General features: G+C 38.4%; 5 protein-coding genes across 5 annotated transcripts; 2 read left to right on the top strand and 3 right to left on the bottom strand.

Moving 5' to 3' along the window:
* Positions 1 to 1,271: 1,271 nt before the first annotated feature.
* Positions 1,272 to 2,924, bottom strand: PKNH_1231500 (S-adenosylmethionine-dependent methyltransferase, putative; the record flags this gene model as incomplete). Its single annotated transcript, XM_002260331.1, has 1 exon — positions 1,272 to 2,924. One exon carries the CDS (start codon positions 2,922 to 2,924, stop codon positions 1,272 to 1,274), a length of 1,653 nt encoding a protein of 550 aa, XP_002260367.1.
* Positions 2,925 to 4,217: 1,293 nt separating this feature from the next.
* On the top strand, positions 4,218 to 6,737 carry PKNH_1231400 (conserved Plasmodium protein, unknown function; the record flags this gene model as incomplete). The annotated part of the gene is made up of 1 exon (XM_002260330.1): positions 4,218 to 6,737. The coding sequence occupies one exon, from the start codon at positions 4,218 to 4,220 to the stop codon at positions 6,735 to 6,737; it is 2,520 nt and encodes an 839-aa protein (XP_002260366.1).
* Positions 6,738 to 7,430: 693 nt separating this feature from the next.
* On the bottom strand, positions 7,431 to 8,759 carry PKNH_1231300 (conserved protein, unknown function; the record flags this gene model as incomplete). The annotated part of the gene is made up of 1 exon (XM_002260329.1): positions 7,431 to 8,759. The coding sequence occupies one exon, from the start codon at positions 8,757 to 8,759 to the stop codon at positions 7,431 to 7,433; it is 1,329 nt and encodes a 442-aa protein (XP_002260365.1).
* A 1,071-nt stretch (positions 8,760 to 9,830) lies between these two features.
* On the top strand, positions 9,831 to 11,342 carry PKNH_1231200 (acetyl-CoA acetyltransferase, putative; the record flags this gene model as incomplete). Its single annotated transcript, XM_002260328.1, has 3 exons — positions 9,831 to 9,936; positions 10,109 to 10,240; positions 10,384 to 11,342. 3 exons carry the CDS (start codon positions 9,831 to 9,833, stop codon positions 11,340 to 11,342), a joined length of 1,197 nt encoding a protein of 398 aa, XP_002260364.1.
* Positions 11,343 to 11,698: 356 nt separating this feature from the next.
* PKNH_1231100 (conserved Plasmodium protein, unknown function) lies at positions 11,699 to 13,969 on the bottom strand (the record flags this gene model as incomplete). Its single annotated transcript, XM_002260327.1, has 1 exon — positions 11,699 to 13,969. One exon carries the CDS (start codon positions 13,967 to 13,969, stop codon positions 11,699 to 11,701), a length of 2,271 nt encoding a protein of 756 aa, XP_002260363.1.
* Between the last annotated feature and the right edge of the window lie 3,707 nt (positions 13,970 to 17,676).

The following is a 17,676-nucleotide window of genomic DNA, read 5'->3' as shown; positions in this document are numbered from 1 at the left end:
TTAACATTTACATGTGTTTTGCGCGCTTACACACTTTCGAATTAGAAAATACCGCCTTACCAACACTGAGGCAATAAAAAAAAAAAAAAAAAAAAAAAAAAAAAAAAAAAGAATAATTGTGAATACGTGGCCCAAGTGTCTCTGACTTGCCTTATCGACGAACATACATATTAATGTGTATAAACCTCATGTGGTAATTTCCTATTTACCACCCTCGGCACGATTTTGCTGTTCACACATGGTGATATATATGTATATATATTTTTTTTCCCACTCTGTTTAATTATAATTCAGCCTATTAAATGAACACATGTTGATAATATTTTTTGACCTGTACAGATCAACACATGAAAAATTGAAATAAAACATTTTCCTCCTTTTACCCAAGAGGGAACCGGGTGGTGGTCGTGGCATGTCTCTAACGTACGAATACAACATTATTTTTAAGTCACATGCGTGTAGTCATTTGAGGGCTAACAGGGTAAACGAAATGCTAATCTTTTATTTTATTTTTTTCCCCCTCTCCGTTTGGCAAATGACACCACAGTTACAGTTTATGGAACATTTGTCACACAGTGAAGTACTTGATAATTAGATTCGCGTGTACTAGTGCAAAATGTGCTCAAAAGACCAGCACTCTTTTGTCCACTTGATTTTTCCGTTTTTGTTGGGACTGTGGCTGCTCCTTTATTTTCTCACATTTGATTAAGTGCAAAAATAAAAGTGAAGGAAAAAATTCAGGAAAATGTTAATGAATAGATGAAGAAACAAAATGACGCAACAAGAATAATTCGAATATAACATTATTCGCTAACACACAAATTCTGTTCAGCGTTATCTCTTTTGCCTTTTTCCATTATTATGAGTATATAAAGGGTAGGGTGTTACGGGGGAAAACTCTTCCTTGTGCGCATCTCCCAGGGGGTGTTCTTCTTTCACTGTAAATTTTCAAATAAGCCAAACGTTCCAAAATTTGCACAGCACATCAGCATATGCAGCTTCCGGGACATTTAAAGGAAAAATAACTGAATACATTTTTTGGTAAAATAGTTACACTGGTCATAATTTCCCATTTAAACGAACGCCCACACATTCTACTCGATAATATCCAAAGAAAATTGTGCAAGCATTTCTTAAAAGTCTTTTTTTTAAAATACAAAAAAATTGGTACACTGGAAGGAGAAAGAAAACTGTTGGAGGAAACTTGTTTTTTTTTTTTTTTTTTTTTTTTTTTTTTTTTTTTTTTTTTCGTTCAAGCTGCGCCCCGAAAACTAGCTAACCATCAGTAGGACTGATGTTAGGTATCTCGTCTCGGGTAGCGACACGTGCACCGGGTGATCCGCGCTAATACGACCCTCACCTATTATGGTGCCTTCGCACTTGGACCAATGTAGCGACCTCCGTATGCATAAGAGGAGCTCCTCATAACCAACCAGTTTGTTACAACTGGAGACGAACACGTACCCAGGTTTCTCCACAATTCGAAATGATATGTACAAAAGTTTCTGGTAAATTTTTAAGGCAGCAGGGAGTAAATAATTGTTTCGTGCCAAAGCTGGGGGGTCAACCAATATGACGTCGTATTTTTTTCTGAAAAATTCATCCCTATTAGATTTAATCAGTAAATTTTCTACATCCTCTATATCAGTCGTGTCAACATTGCTCTTTCCATATATGAATATATTTTCAACATCCGAAAGGAGCTTCTCCCCGTCTTCCGCAGAGGGGGATACGTTTGCGTGCATGTCATTTTGTGAGATGCTCAGATTTGTCATATGCCCATTGGGGGGCTGATCCAAGTGGCTACAAGTAGGGGAGCTGGATGCGCTGTTTTCTTGGCATGACGATTTAGGACATCCCGATTCGCTTGCTTCAAGAAGGTGGTGTCGGGAGTGCACATCTGCCCTGTCAATATGACCGGAGGAAAACCCTACCTGGGCGTGCAGACAAAGGCTGAGAAATTTCTTTACACAGGAATGGACAAAATTTGTTTTATCCATGACACCGTTATAATGCGCCGCCTTAATCCCATGCTGAATAGCAGCGTAGGAGGAGTCAACACAAGTCACTTCCTTAGCGCCATAGTAAGCTAACGTAATTCCAAAGGAACCAACATAAGAAAATAAATCGAGTACCCTCTTATTCTTACAGTAGCTAATAAGCATTGCGCGGTTCAATCTTTGATCATAATACCATCCTGTCTTTTGACCCTTTAAAACATCCACAAAGAAGGTTAATCCATTTTCTCTCACTTCTACAGGTGCGTTGTATATACCTTTGTACACCTCTTTTTTTAGGGGCAATTTTTCTAGCTTCCTTATTTTACTATCATTTTTTAGGATTATAATTTCTGGGTTTAGTACCTTCTCTATGCTTTTCAAAATAGAATGTAAGAGGATATCCATGCCACTGGCATTTATCTGCACACATAGTAACTTGTCAAATTTGTCAATAATTACTCCAGGTAGAAAATCACTTTCTGCATTAACAACGCGAAAGAAATTATCGTTGGGAAATAACTGCAGCCTTTTTTTATATGCTTTTTCAATTCGAGAGGTAAAAAATTCTTCATTTAAGCAATCATTTATATTTGTACTTAATACCCTCGATGCGATAACAGAGTTCTTATTGTATATTCCTACCCCCAGCTGTTCATCATATTCATTTTTTATATTAACTATGCATGGACTGTACAGGGTTAATTCGTCTGCATTTTTTACATCTTTTGAGTATATCCATGGAAATCCATTCAATACATTTTTTACGCACCTTTCAGTAACCACTAGTGAGGGCCTTTTCGCAGGGGTGTCCACATAGTTGACTTTACTATGATAGTTGTTCAGCCACTTGGGAGGGATAGCGCCGTTCTTCCTTTTTGCGAACGAGGAATAGAAGCCTCTTGCAGCAGGAAGAACAGGCACCATATGTGGAGCAGGAGGCGCGCAGTCCCTATCGATGCGGATCGTGACACGTTAATAAGGGAGCTGCAGAATGACCTTCTTAGAGACACACAATTAATCGATCCCCTATTTGGTGCACATTTGTGGCTACATACAAAAGGTTTCTAAGGGGATGCTTCGTAAATGTTTGTTGCAAAAAGTGGCATACAATACGGTGTACGACAGAATTTTTTTCTTCTACCCTTTCGCTGTTCCCTTGGGAAGAATATTACATTCAGTACAGATTTGCACAACTGCTGTGCAGCACATATTAAATGACATTAACTGGAAGGGAAGAGCTACCCAATTCAATTGGCGTTTTTTGCAAATACATTCATGTGTACACTATGTAGTGTTGATGTCGCGGATATTTGCGCATCATTCAGTTTTTTTTTTTTTTTTTTTTTTTCAAAAATCAAGTTGGTTATAAAAAGCGACGCAACGTTATTGCCCCCAATGGGAAGTGAATAAACGGGGGATTTTATTATGTAGCCTTTCTTCCCTTTTTTTATATACCCCTTTTTGCATTTCGTATATATATTGGCGGCGCTGAAATTTTCCCCTTTAACTTTGCCTTTTGCCTACGTTCACGTGCATAAATTTGAACGAAATTTATTTTATTTTTTTTTTTCTTCCCAATTGAGGAAAAAATTGTTGGAACAATGATGAAAATATTATCATATTAAATTAGCATGGTCTGGGGAGAAAAAGAAAAAAAAAAAAAATAAAATAAAATAAAAGAGGAAACTTAAAATCATAAGGGAAAAAAAGGCATTTGTTTCGCAAATATATCGTTTTTAAATTTTCCTTTTTTTTTTTTATTTTATTTTTTTTTTTTTTTTTATTTTTGGACTCAGCAGCTGAGGGGCGTTCTTCTCACATATGCATAGTCCCCACACGTACAGGACTCGTTTATACAAACGTGTAAGTTAAAGTATACCACTAATTCAAATACATAGGTATAAGTGCCAGTGGCTTAATTTTCCCGTCGTTCCGCACAAGAAATTAACTAGTTGGTTATTCTTATATAGGAACAAAATGCTTGCAATTTACGAGATCTTCCCTTTCAGCATTAAAAGGAGGCTAAACCAGACGAACGCACATTAATTCGCCCATCAATAAGGCGACCGTTTGCTCGTAAGCCGGATCTACTGAATCTACAAATGTACATGAGAGGGGTGTCTGGCTCACTTGTACCAGTGGAAAATCCCAAAGGAGAATATTCTCTGCAAAGCCAACCAAGAACCAACTCGAAATCAACGCATTAGCAAGAACCAAATGTACAACGGAATCGGATTGAAGACCCCAAGGGGGTCAGGGACCAATGGGTACATCCAGACAAACATGGCGCACATCCGAAACGCCAGAAACACAGTTAGAGATTATGAGAAGTTCAGGAATGAGCTAAAAATGAATAGCATAGTGGACAAAAGACACACATGTGATTATTCAATTATTGAACATTCAGAAAAGAGAAAAATAGAGTTAAAGGTTTTAATGTATGAAGAAAAACTACGAGAGGAGGGGAAGAAAAACATCCAAGATTTAGTCGACCAGTATAGGAATCAACTATATGAAGAATATTATGATGATAAGAAAAGGAAGGATAGAACCGGGGGTATACATTCTAATAAGGATAATACATGTGACGAAAATACCCACATGCTTAATGATAGGAAAAAGAGACAACTAGAGAATTTTCAGAGGGCTCTACGAATTCGAAGAGACAATAGTCGCGATGGGGGGATGCTAATAAGGAGGGATGATGCCAAAGGAGCTGTGCCCTATGAGGAAAAAAGTGGCGAAAAGGGTCGAGAAGAAAGTGACTTAAACAAGGATCTGAAAGGGGAATCCAAAAGAAATAAAAAAAAAGTGAAGGAAAAGAAAAAGAAAAAAGAAAAGGGAAACAGGAAAAAGGACAAACATAAGAGAAAAAATAAGGAAATCTCTGACAACAGTGATGATACATACCAGGGGGGGAGTACCGAGGAGAGTGATGAAGAGGATGACGACGATCGGAGCCCCTCAAGGAGCGACGCATCTACTAGCGATGCAACCCGCAGTGACGAAACCAGCAGTGATGAAAGCAGCAGTGACAAAACCAGCAGTGATGAAAGCAGCAGTGACAAAACCAGCAGTGATGATTATTCCGATGCAGACTCTAGTTCACCTTCAGAAGAATCAGACCATTCAGGAAGCTCCGAATCGTCTGAATATTCTGTCCCTTCCAGTGACAAGAGCTCCATATATAACGGAAGGCATCGTAAGCCTCTTAAGAAGGAACGACCACATGTAAAAAAAAAAAGGAAAAGCACTTCCGAGGAGTCTTCTTACCATAAAAGAAGACCGCATAGAACCAACAAAAAAAGAAAATCGAAGGATGCAAAGAAAAGTTCGGATGCTTATAACTCATCAGACACTGCATCCGATTCGGTCTATTCTAGCAGTTCAAATGATTCAAGCGATACCTCGCCACGACGCCAGTCCGACAGCATGAAAAAGAAACCCGTTGGAAAGGGGAAGGAACGGGAGAAAAATAAAAGTGTTGGTGCGGTCCGTAAGGATGATGATCACAAACGTGTGAACAGCAGGAAGGATTCAGATAAGAAAGGCAGACGCAGGGGTGGAATAGATGAATCAAGTGAAGAAAGCAATGGAAGTGAAATAAGTGAGAAGCGTGACGAACGAAAGAAACGTGCAAAACCTGACCAACATGGCCAACGCGACCGATGTGATCGACGTGAACAACGTGATCGACATGAACAACGTGATCGACGTGAACAACATGATCGACGTGAGGATAGTGAAAAGCCCGAAGGGCCAAAGAAACACTCCCCGAAGAGAAGCACAATGCGCCGGCGCGATGATGCTGAAGAGAACGATCGCAGATCTGGAAAAGCGCATAAAGAAAGGGATAAAAAGCAGAATGACAAATACAGAAAAAGAAGTGCCAGTAGCAAAAGTAGTAGCCTTGGTGCACCGAGAAAGAAGAAAAGAATCGAAAGCGGAACTGATTTCCGTGCGGACAATCATAAAAGGAAGAATAATAAAAAAAATGCAAGTCCCCATTTCGATTTTGCCAATTGTGAGAACACACAATTTGAAAGTGAAAAATTGAACAAACAACCCACTAATGAGGAAACGTTACAAATTATTAACAACATTAAAAAGTACTATAGAAAAAAAGGAAAAAACAATTATGAAGAATCGGAGGGGAGAAATTCTCCACGGACACACTTGAGTGATAATGATTCCAGTTCATCCGAACACAGGATAAAAGGTAGAAAGAAAAACAACAAGAGGAGTGATTCCCTTGGGAAAGACAGCAGCGAGCGCAGAAGCGAGCGCAGCAGTAGCAATAGAAGTAATAGAGGTAGAGCCCCCAAACGCAGCCATTCTAAAATTAAAGGTAGGAACAAAGAAAGAGAATCGAGAAGCCTAAGTTCACCAAGCACTCACCGCAAAAACACTCATTGCAAAGGGGAAGGAGCATCAAATGGAAAAAATAATGATAGACTTAAAAAACACACAGATGATGATAAAGGAGGAAAACGTATATACAAGGAAAAGTCAGAAAATCTTAAAAGTAGACCGAAAGGAGGAAAGGAACATAGGCAGGTTAGTGAAGGGGAAAAGGAAAGAGACGATAAAAAGGCAACAGGAAAAGAAAGTCTAGAGAAGGAAGAAATGCAACAACAGGAAGAAAAACAAAGCAGTAATGTGGAAAATGAGAAGGAGACCAAGGACGATGATAACAGCAACGCAAAAGAACGGAAAAAGAAATTTATTTTTTTTTAAATCTACTAGGAGAGACCAGCACAAGAAATCCCATTTGTAATGTTGCGCCTTAAAAAAAAAAAAAAGGCAGTAATGGTATGAAAGTGTGCCACGTTTAGACCTACATATGTGTGTGTATATATGGGTAACCACCCATTCAGGTAGTGACCTTTTTAAGGAGCAAAAACATCACATTGATATCTAATATATTATTTTTTTATTTATTTATTTTTTTTTTTTTTTTCCTATCCGATGGCAGTTAGTTTGTATGACCTGGTTACATTTTCCTTAAATGGTACTTTGTACATTTTTGTTTTATTGTATCGAATTGTGTTGTGTTTTATTATATTATATTTTATTTATTATTTATTTATTTTTTTCGTTGTCCCATGGAAAACAAGGCATCGGGCGATGGCAATCGCGCCGCATTTTAAAATTAAACAGTCGTTATTGAAAAGGGGCATGCAGAAAAAAAAATGACCAAACGGGGACGCGGCCTAGTGACGGAGCCGCCTTCTAGTTTGATCAAATGTACATATTTCATGATAAGACCTACTCAGGGGGTCTCTTCGTGACGTGTGCAAAAATGCAATAAAAAAAAAAAAAAAAAAAAAATGTGAAGGGGGAGAGAGAAATTATCACAGTGTTGTGGAGCAGACATGTAAAATGCAAATTCGCAGAGGTACCACAATTCAATCGAGCCGTCCTCCCACCCTAATTGCGACTCTTATTTTTAAACCACTGCAAAAAGCCTCCGAGCAAGCTGACGGGCTCAAAGTCGGCCTTATCCTGCTGCAGGGAGGTAAGCAGTTGATTGTAGTTTTTATCCAAGTCGGGATTATCGTCGCTAGTATCGATCAATTTGGAATCCTGGAAGAATGCGTCGCCGCCAACAGTGATAACTTTCCCTTTGGTGAAGTACTCAACCCACAGGTGATACAAGTACCTTATCAAAAGCGTCAATGTCCATGCAGCTGGCGCAAAAATGAACAAAAACAAGGAAAGGGAAAATTTGTAAGCGTTTTTCTTTTCTAGTACAAATATTTCATGGTAAAAGGGAGTAACATTTTTCCACAGGTGTAAATTATTCTTCACATAATTACAAAAATAATCTACACATATGGTATCACAAACGACTAGAATTCTCACCTCTTTTTTTTCCACTCCTAATTCATACTCTGCATATAACTCTGTTTTCTTCATTTGATTTCTGAATGCGTTTATTTGGTCATATGTTGTTTCGTTAAAGAATGAAAAAAATTTATCCTTAAGACCTTGTTTACTTAAATTGTTCGTTTCGTACTTACTGCTACTTCTATTTTTATGGCTATCATTTGGGGGTACATAAAATTTGGACTTAAAAACTTTTAGCAAAATTGCATGCAAATTGTAAATTAGGTAGAGAGCATTTTCTGCAATTAGTGCATGATAAAAATTAGGGGCATGGTTCTCTAAGTTTAACTCTATGTCATTTTTTTTATTTCCACTATCACCACGGGGATGTACATCTGAGTTCACCGAAATTGCCTTATCACTGTTTAGGAGGAAATAATACGCTAGGGATAATATTTCCTTGGGGTTACTAAAAATAGCCGTGCCGATACTAGCCAATTCTGTTAGCCTATCTCTACCCAGGCAGAAGTGAGGGATATTTAGAAGGAGACATTGTTGGATAAGTGAAATGTACTGACCATTTACTTTTTTCATATTGGAATGAATGGAATCAATCATTTTTCTCCTAACCAATTCAGCTCTATTAAAAGATTTTAAAATTTTATCATAGTCTACATAACCTATTCCGAATATTGCAAAATCGTAATTGGTCTTGGACATGTCTTTAATTATATTCATACTTTTCATTTCCAGCATTTCTGCATTGTTCTTATTTCGTGGAACAAGGTCGAATACGTGTAGCGATATATTTCTTTCGTCCCATTTTAGGTTTACCTTTCTGTACTGTGTGCCTGGATTTTCGGTGCTCTTCCACTTGCTACCCCCAGCGCTTCCGCTGTGTTTGCATCTCCTCCCCGAGATGCGCAGCATTTTGCATCCCAGCGATCGTCACTTGATGAGGGGGAAGGGGCGCGAATAGTATTACACAGTGCCACAGGTCATCTCATCCTGGCGTACCTCTACCAAGGGGTGACACACCAGACAACTTCTTCTTAACACTTTGAATAATACAGAGAAGGGATACACCATCATCCGTGTTACTTTACCGTCTACTTCTGCTTCCCCCCATCCCCCTTGCATGCTAACATTTGCAAATCGTTCATGGCACCCTGGAAAAGAACTTCACCACCGATCACGCCAACAGAGAAAGCTCGTCTTCCGAACTTGTACAGACGTGAATATACCTATATGAGCCTTCTCTTAAAATTGAAAGGTGCAAGGGGAGGATGCCATTTGGGGCCTACTCTTATTATGCACATTCCACTGCATCATTAAAAAAAAAAAAAAAAAAAAAAGATAACTTTCAAAATTTTCCCCAAAAGGTTTGCATCCAGGTGTATATAACTTTCGCGTATTTATTCTTTCCACATATTTAGCCTACCCAGTCGGAAAAAAAAAAAAAAAAATTCTGAAGAGGGCACCACACAATATGATCACATCTGCATTTCTTTTTTTTTTTTTTTTTTTTTTTTAACTACATGTTTGAACTTCCACATGGTGGGCAATTCTTCAAGTAATCGGCTTCATGCTCAAGGATTCTGCAGTTACCCCGTTCATTTCTTTTTTCACGACAAGGAAAGTGGAATATTTTTTTTTTTTTTTTTTTTTTTTTTTTAAAGCTTATACGACTGCTATGTCAGGCCAAAAACGCATACGCAGAGGAGTGCACCTACATCGCGGTATGCAGAGCCGTGTTGCAGAGGCATAGGTGGAATCTAAATACTTGTGATCCCAACTTAACTCTGCTCCATTTTCGATGTAGAGGGGAGGATCCTCATAACGTGTATTGCCATAAATCGTCATCCGACATATGTGTATATATAGATCACAAATCTTCATAACAATTACACAAGTACATAGATACGTAGAACTAATTCGCTCCAAAATAAAATGGAAATTGAACAATGATACGCATTGGCAGGGAGAAAAAGCGATACAAAAATGATGACAACAAGCAATTTGAGAAGGGTGTTCGTTGCGGGCTATGCCAGGACGCCCATCGGTTCCCTTGGTGGGAGCTTGTCCCAAATACCTGTGCATAAGTTAGGTTAGAACGGTGCATCTGCAAAGAGGCTCCCGTGCATAAAAGCACGTTGGTCATCCTGCTTTACGACAAATCACTCACACAAAAAAGTGCATGTATCGATCTATACATGTGCATTTTTTTTTTTTTTTTTTTTTTTTTTTTTTTTTTTTTTTTTTTGCACCTGGCTGTGCAGCCGCCCCAACCATCTTGAAAGCCCTGGAGAGAAGCCAAATTGAAAAAGACGAAGTGGACTGCCTAATTTTCGGACAGTCCCTACCCGCGGGGTGCGGCCCCTTGCCCCTCCAGAGGGTGGTAGTTTCGACGGGTTAGCCATTCTAGGTGCTAGCTATGCACGCAAGGAAGAGAGCTCATTCCCAATTAGTGATGACCCATTTGAAGTGCCCTCCTCCTAAAATGCCTTCATACCCCCATAGCAAAATTTCCCCTCTAACTTTCCACCCCCCGTAGGAATAAACCTAAACGCGAAGACGCACCTGGTAAGTAACCTGTGTTGCGGAGGGCTGGACGCCATCACCCTCGGTTATGAGCTAATAAAAGGCGGGAAGGATATCTGCGTAGTTGGCGCCATGGAATCAATGTCGCAAAGCCCCTTTTATTTAAAAAATATAAGAACAGAAAAGTACCATCTGGGTAATTGCCTAATAAATGATAGCATCGTCTGCGATGGGTACGACTACATTGTTAACAACAAAGAATTAAAAAAAAATAATAACATGGAACAGTTTTGCAAAAAATATAAAATCCCCAGAGTAGACCTCGATGCTTATGTTGTCAAATCGTTTAAAAGAACAGCCAATGCGTACAGTGATAATTTAATTCAACAAGAATTATTTCCGTTAATAATCCAAAAGAAGAAAAACCCCATCACGAATGAAAAAACGGTTATAGAAACAGACGAAATGTACAAAAAATATAACCTTGATGATATTTGTAATTTAAGTATTGACTCTGTAGTAACGAGCTGTAATACTGCACCGTTGGCAGATGGTGCTTGTGCAATTGTACTTATGAGTGAACATAAAATAAACCAACTGCAAATAAATCCCTTAGTGCAGATTGTAACCTATGATCATGCATCCGTCTACCCTTCTGATGCTCCACTCAGTATTTCTCACTCAATTATCAAGTGTCTTAAAAAGGTAAATAAATCTTCTGTTGATTATTACGAGATTAATGAATCCTCCGCTTTAGACGTAGTGTACAACATTCGCAACCTAGGCTTAGACGACTCTAATGTAAATATAAATGGCGGGGCTTTATCCATAGGCCATCCTAGCTCTGTTTCCGGATCCAGGATCCTCATTTCGCTCATTACTGCTTTGAAAAATTTTGACATGAAATTGGGTTGCGCTTCTATAAATAACTACCTAGGCACATCTACCTCTGTCATTGTGGAAAACGCTTAGCTTTTTTTTTTTTTTTTCACCCACACCAGCGTATTGATCATTGTTATACGGCGTTACCCCTTAAACCTTATACACACGCCCCGCTTGCTACTTCCTTTTTTAAACTCACTTGGAAATTACCATTGACTCTGCGCCTTTACATTTTTTTCGTTTGTCCAGCACATATATCTATTTGCACCACTTTTGTGCCTCCAGTTGGCAAAAGGTAATTCACACAATTTGAAAAACTTAAAAAGGTAACATCACCATGAATGTTATTTATACAAACAAAAAAAAAAAAAAAAAAAGACAGAAAAAAAAAAAAGTATCCTTTTTTGCATTCTTCTTTTGGGTCCCTCTTCCAACACCCTCAGTACCTAAATTCTGTTAAGCGAATCTATCCGCATAACATTCATCAGGTCAACGCCTTCCAGAGAATTGCTTGAATTTTCTTCAAAATCATTAATTTTTTTACCGCTGTGGAGAAATTTCTTTTTCTTCTTTTTTTCCACAATGAAGTATCTTTTCTTTTTAATTTTTCCCTTGCGTATGACATTCTTACCTTCTCCCATGTGGCCATTTACATTATTCTCTTCACAAAGGGGGCTCTCATGTTTTGGCGTCTCCTCCTTGGAAGAATATTCCGAATCCTGGGCAATGTTTGCGTAATCCTGAATACTTTCTTCCTTCTCAGCTTGGAAGAGATCCCATGATTCTTTCCCTTCACTTTTTGCTTCTTCTTCCATGGTTTCACCACCATTTGGATTTATTACTCCTTTGATCGCCTCTACCGCTAGGTCTTCTCTGTGTGTTGCCTTCGCTTCTGAGGCGTTACCCACTTGGCTGACTACATCAATTTGCTCATTCTTTCTTTTATCCAATACTCCCTCTCCTACTCTGCCTAACTCTTCCCTTTTAATTTCCATGTTAGCATTTACATCTATAGCTGTAACTTCACCTTTCGTGTGTTCCCTTACCATCTCTATTGATTTACCTTGTGGTGTTTCTTTGCCCACTGACGGGGGGTTATCAATCGAGAGGGTTCTTCCTGTGGACTGGAGTTTCTTCCCCTGATACTTGTCTTCAGCATCATACGCTTGTTCAGCGTCGTAAGTTTTTTCCACCTGCTCAGACTCCTCCTCTTTTTGCAGTCCCTCCGCAATTACGTTTTCTCCAAGTTGGCCCTTCTTCTTAATTTTATATTTTTTTTTATAATTTGTATTCCCCTGATGGAGGAAGAGAAGCTCCTTTGGCAAATTATCAAAAGTTCTCTTCCCAAAATGTAGGTGCTGTATATGCTCGATAAATAAATTTACCGAACTGCTATTCCGCTCGTACATCACATAAGCGCTGTTTGGCACGCTATGCAACTGTTCCGTCATTTCTAACTTGTGCATTTTGCAATTTCTTGAATGAAAACTTGGCTTCCCCGTGCGGCCACCCCCTTCTCCAAACACGTGTAGCAAATGTGTTCGTGTCCTCCTATTCCCATCTTGAATAGGATAATCAGATTCACCCTTTCCATTAAGAGACTTATGCTCGTTTGTGTATTTCCTTCTTTTTTCAATCTCACCAGAGGTGGTGTTCCTACATGCCTTACCCCCATTTGTATACATACCATTCAAAAAACATTCGTCAAAAATTTTTTCAATCACTTCATACACTCCTCTATTTCTTAGTACGCTAATGTTATAAACTTGTATGGGAATATGCTTACAATTATTAACATTATCGTTAACGATCTTTTTGAGTAGCGTTTCCAGCAGTTCATCATTCTCAATGTCGTCTACAGTGATGGCCCCCTTTCGCCCCATCTTTATATCCTTCACGACGTCACTGTAAATTTTTTTTTGTGCATCCTCGGGAAAGTGCGATTTTTGTAAATTTTCCTCCTCTCTCTCATATGGCGCGTTTTCTCTGATTTCTCCATTTTGACCATCCTCATTTACCTCCCCTTTCGCCTTCTTCTGGTCGCTCTGCTTCCCTCCAACACCATCAGCGAAGGTGCAGTTGCGAACCTTCTCGTGCAGTTCGCCCAAGTAGTGCTTCAAAAAGGTATTATCACTCGACAGAAGGAACTGCCAGAATTTTTCATTCTTGTACACATCTATTGAATTTATATAATTGGATATACAGGGAGCAGAAAAAAAGGCTGACGTGTCTTCCGATTTATTTCCTAGAATGAAAATAGGTTTTAGAAATTGCCGTCCATTTTTACAGGTGGTGCTCTCATCATGAAATCCCCCACCAGATATCCTCCCATTCGAACTTAAACAAGACAAATAAAGAATCGCATTAAAAATGTGCTTCTCATCCTTAGCATCAATCACATAAAATATAACATCCGCGTCATCATAATAACAATCGTAAATATTTGTTGTGTTTGTCGCCGTGCCTTCCAAGTCATATATTTTTAAAGGCTTTTTATTGAAGGTAATATTCTTCGTGTTAAACCCGAGGGCACAAGTGCCGTTTTTATTTTCCGTGGGTACTAGCGTGTTTAACATGTCATATTTGCTTTTGTTGTGAAAACTGCTAATCAGATTGAAGAGACTCGTTTTCCCTGATGCACACTCTCCGATTATTAACACGTTCAGCTCCTTCCCGTCTTGCGCGTTGGAAAAGACAGACTTTATTAGGGAGAGCATTTTTGCCTCTTTTCCTGCTACGTTGGCTCCCTCCCTATGACCCTTTCCACGCGTCTGCTAGTTACACAGCGGTACAATTGCCAACTATTTCATCACAAGGTTTTGTAATCCCAACTCATCGTGGTTATAAGGTCGAAGCTTGTTCTCTTATTTAACCTAACCGGTTATGTTACTTTTGTAGATAACACTTTAATGTGAATGTGGGAGAATACTCCTACGTGTAATTATGCGGTCTCATGAGCTTACAGGAATGCAACCCCGTGACAAATATCTATGCACAGAATTTTCAATTCGTTTGTTAAGGCGTAAATGTGTGTATCGCCGCGTAAGCAAAAACAGGATTACACACACATTCGGGACTGTTTCCCTTTTGCCTCTTCATTTAAATATGTGCAGTTGCCAATTTTTTGCAAAAAAACTTCCGTTCGCTTCTGCGAAGGTAAATAAGATCTTCAGTTTTTTTTTTTTTCGCCTTAAAGTAACTGTTAATGTACCCACTGGAATTGTAGTATAGTAGCCGGTGGTTTGGAAGAAATCATTTCCTTTTACGTGCCACTTGCACAGTTGCGATTTCGACAAAGGCGATTTTTTTAAATACGGAGCGCCTTATATTTTCAAAACTCCCCTTCTACAATTACACAAATGGAAATATATAACATACAGCAGAAGGAACATATGTCCGTGTTGCGCTCATCTGCGCGCATACACGAGGGTGTACACATAGGTCTGCACAACTTCGACCATTTACACACAAATGAGTGGTTACGCTGTCATTATTTATTTCACCCGAAGTGTTAAAAATGCGCAACCTTTACTTCATTTTCTGTATCGGCAATGCAGGCATATACATCACAATGTGCCTTTCAATTTTTCGCAAATTGAATTTACAAAATTACGGCTTAAAAAATTAAAATCAAGAATATGGCACAGAGGCCAGTAAAATAAACCAACTCTGGAGTCTGAGCCTCCCCAACAAATGTTTACATCATATTATTTGAGGGTAACATGAAGGCGTGTACGAACGAATGGCGTTGCTTTTTTTTTTTTTTTTTTTTTTTTTGCGAATTCAAATGTGAACGGATGAAGTTTCGTTCCATGTGTCATGCAACACAATGAAAAGAAGTGGGCGAAAGTTACACTTGAGTAAAAATTTTCGCGTCCTCATATTTACACCCTTTTGAGGGCGCATTTCCATTTTATTTTATTGTACATATACATTTTATTTTAATTTATTCGGCGAGGTGAACGAGCGCAGCATACATTACGGCATTTTTTTTTTTTTTTTTTTTTTTTTTTTTTCGTTGCTGAATGTAGGCACAATTTTAATTATTCTCAACACATGTGCAGGCACTCCTGTGAGATTTTCTCAAATGCCTTATGCGAATAAGATGGGTTGGATACCTTACACCTTTTTTCTACACACTCATTTAATATAGTGGCGTGAACAACACGTTGGCTTCTTTCTTCGTGCCGCAAATAATTTCCCCGACAAGTAACTCATTTTACTTCTTTAATTGTACAATTCTTCAATTACAGTGCTGAACAATGGTCCAAACGGTACACGCAAAATAAAGAATTGTGTCCGGGGAGATTAATGTGACTCACAGGAATGCATTTATGGAGAGGTATCGGCTTCTCCAAAGGCTCACATCACGTACATGCGCAATTTCCCGTTTTGGGGAGAACCAAACGAAAATAGACCTTTTGTACAATTTTACGCAAACCACACTGATCCAATTGTAACGCATTTATGACGTTTTAAAATGGTGTTGACTATTCTAACCTGTCATCGTAAAGAATGATTTTTAATAATTATTCATTGAGGGTAATTTTTCTTTCTTTTTTTCGGCCATAATTTACACACACATGTGTACAAAATAGGCACGGGTTAAAACGCATTTTCTTATGGGATATTTTTTTCATTCCGTTGCAACGGTTCGTGAGAATATGCGCCTTCGAGCATCTTATGAATTGGAGAACCATATATATGCTTGCCTCATCCGAAGATACATAGTGGGTTACTCCGTCATTCTTTCGCACTTGTTCATATGGTGAATATGATCCCCCAAAGTTGGAGCAAAAAAAAAAAAAAAAAAACATGTGAAGTTGCGCAAAGCTACGGAGAGTGACACCCCCCCCTTGCGTGCATGTTAAAATTTATTCCGTGTGCTATTTTTACACTCTCCACAAAATTGCATGAGAAATGTGATTAACCGTTAAAATTGCCTCATTGGAAATTCATTTTTAACACATAAAGGGGAGAATTGGTTTGATGCGAAGGTTCTGTGGTGATGTATGACTCGCCACACCATCGGACGTTGAACAAAATTATATATGTTTGTATATATGTATGAGTGGCAGTTTGGAGAGAGATAAATAAAATGGCCCCTATGGGAACTCGTCAAAGTGTGCTCTTTTACGGTGTTTTTAACTTTACGTATCATCATATCCCTCTTTTTTTCTTTTTTTTTTTTCTTTTTCCACCTAATCGCTAAACTGGTAAATGTTGAACTTAATAGGGGAAGGAAAGCCGATATGATTTTCTGCTCATCGGCGCAAACATAATACACGCAATGTTGTGTGGGAATTTTTTTTTTCACATTTTGAGAATAACAAATGGATATTTGGTTACCTCCTAAACCAATTAGGGGGTATTCACAACATGTACAGCTCTTGTGCCCAATCATATCCAAATATTTGCGGCCATTGAAAACACTTATAAGGTAGATTTCGTATTCGTAACGTTGGTGCCCATTTTTACATTACCAGCATACGTACATGAACGTGGGTACGTTTTATATGTCCTCGTACCGAGATGCTCTTAGCGGTGCACAACGGTATGCCCTCGTGGTTTCCCCCAATCTACGTACTTCATGTATGCGCCCAAAAGGTATGGTATACTTGCGCAGCCCAGGATGAATATACACAAAAGGGAGTGATTGCTACCACACCGTCCCTCCTAAAATATATATAGTCGAACGGTCAAATTTGCGTATTCGTTTAGGGAGGAAACTCATATGGGAAATGTTACTTAATTTCTTCGATTTATGCTCGCCATATAATGGCTACCAAGTTAATAATACACTCCTGGAGCATTCACCCCTTATGTAGATTTTTTTTTTTTTTTTTTTGTCACATGATATAGTATGCGAGCACAACCGTAGGTACATATATTGGTGTTACCATTTCTCACGTCCGGGAAAAGGAAATACATTATTGTTCTCTTGGATAACAATATATTTTTTTTAGCTGTTTTTTCCTTTTCTTCCTTTAAAAAAGAATATATATATTTTTGGTAGCCCAATATAGGAAGTGGAAATATAATAAGTGCGTACCGCCCCCCCCGATTTTTTTTTTTTTTTTTTTTTTTGAATCATTTTGGATTACAGCATATAAATCTTGCATTTTGCCCTGCAGCGAATAATTGGCCAAAAAAAGAAAATACATTATATTGGCTAATTGCATATGCATACTTCCTATCATCTTTCCGCCAAGCACCCGTATGAATTTCTCTACATAGCGTGTCAAAAAAAAAAAATAAATATAAATAAATAAATAAAGCCAAAACAACGCAAAGTTCAAAAAATCAAAGCGAAATACGATTGCAAAGCGCACAAACGCGTAACAATATTTTACCACCTTGACAGCTTTTAAAAAAAAAAAATATAGGAAAGTGAGCAGTTCGTGCAAAAATCAATTAAACGAAA

This window comes from Plasmodium knowlesi (genome assembly GCF_000006355.2).
Source record: "Plasmodium knowlesi strain H genome assembly, chromosome: 12".
In the NCBI taxonomy this organism is placed as follows: Eukaryota; Apicomplexa; class Aconoidasida; order Haemosporida; family Plasmodiidae; genus Plasmodium; species Plasmodium knowlesi.
This window is presented reverse-complemented; position numbering and strand designations above follow the sequence as displayed.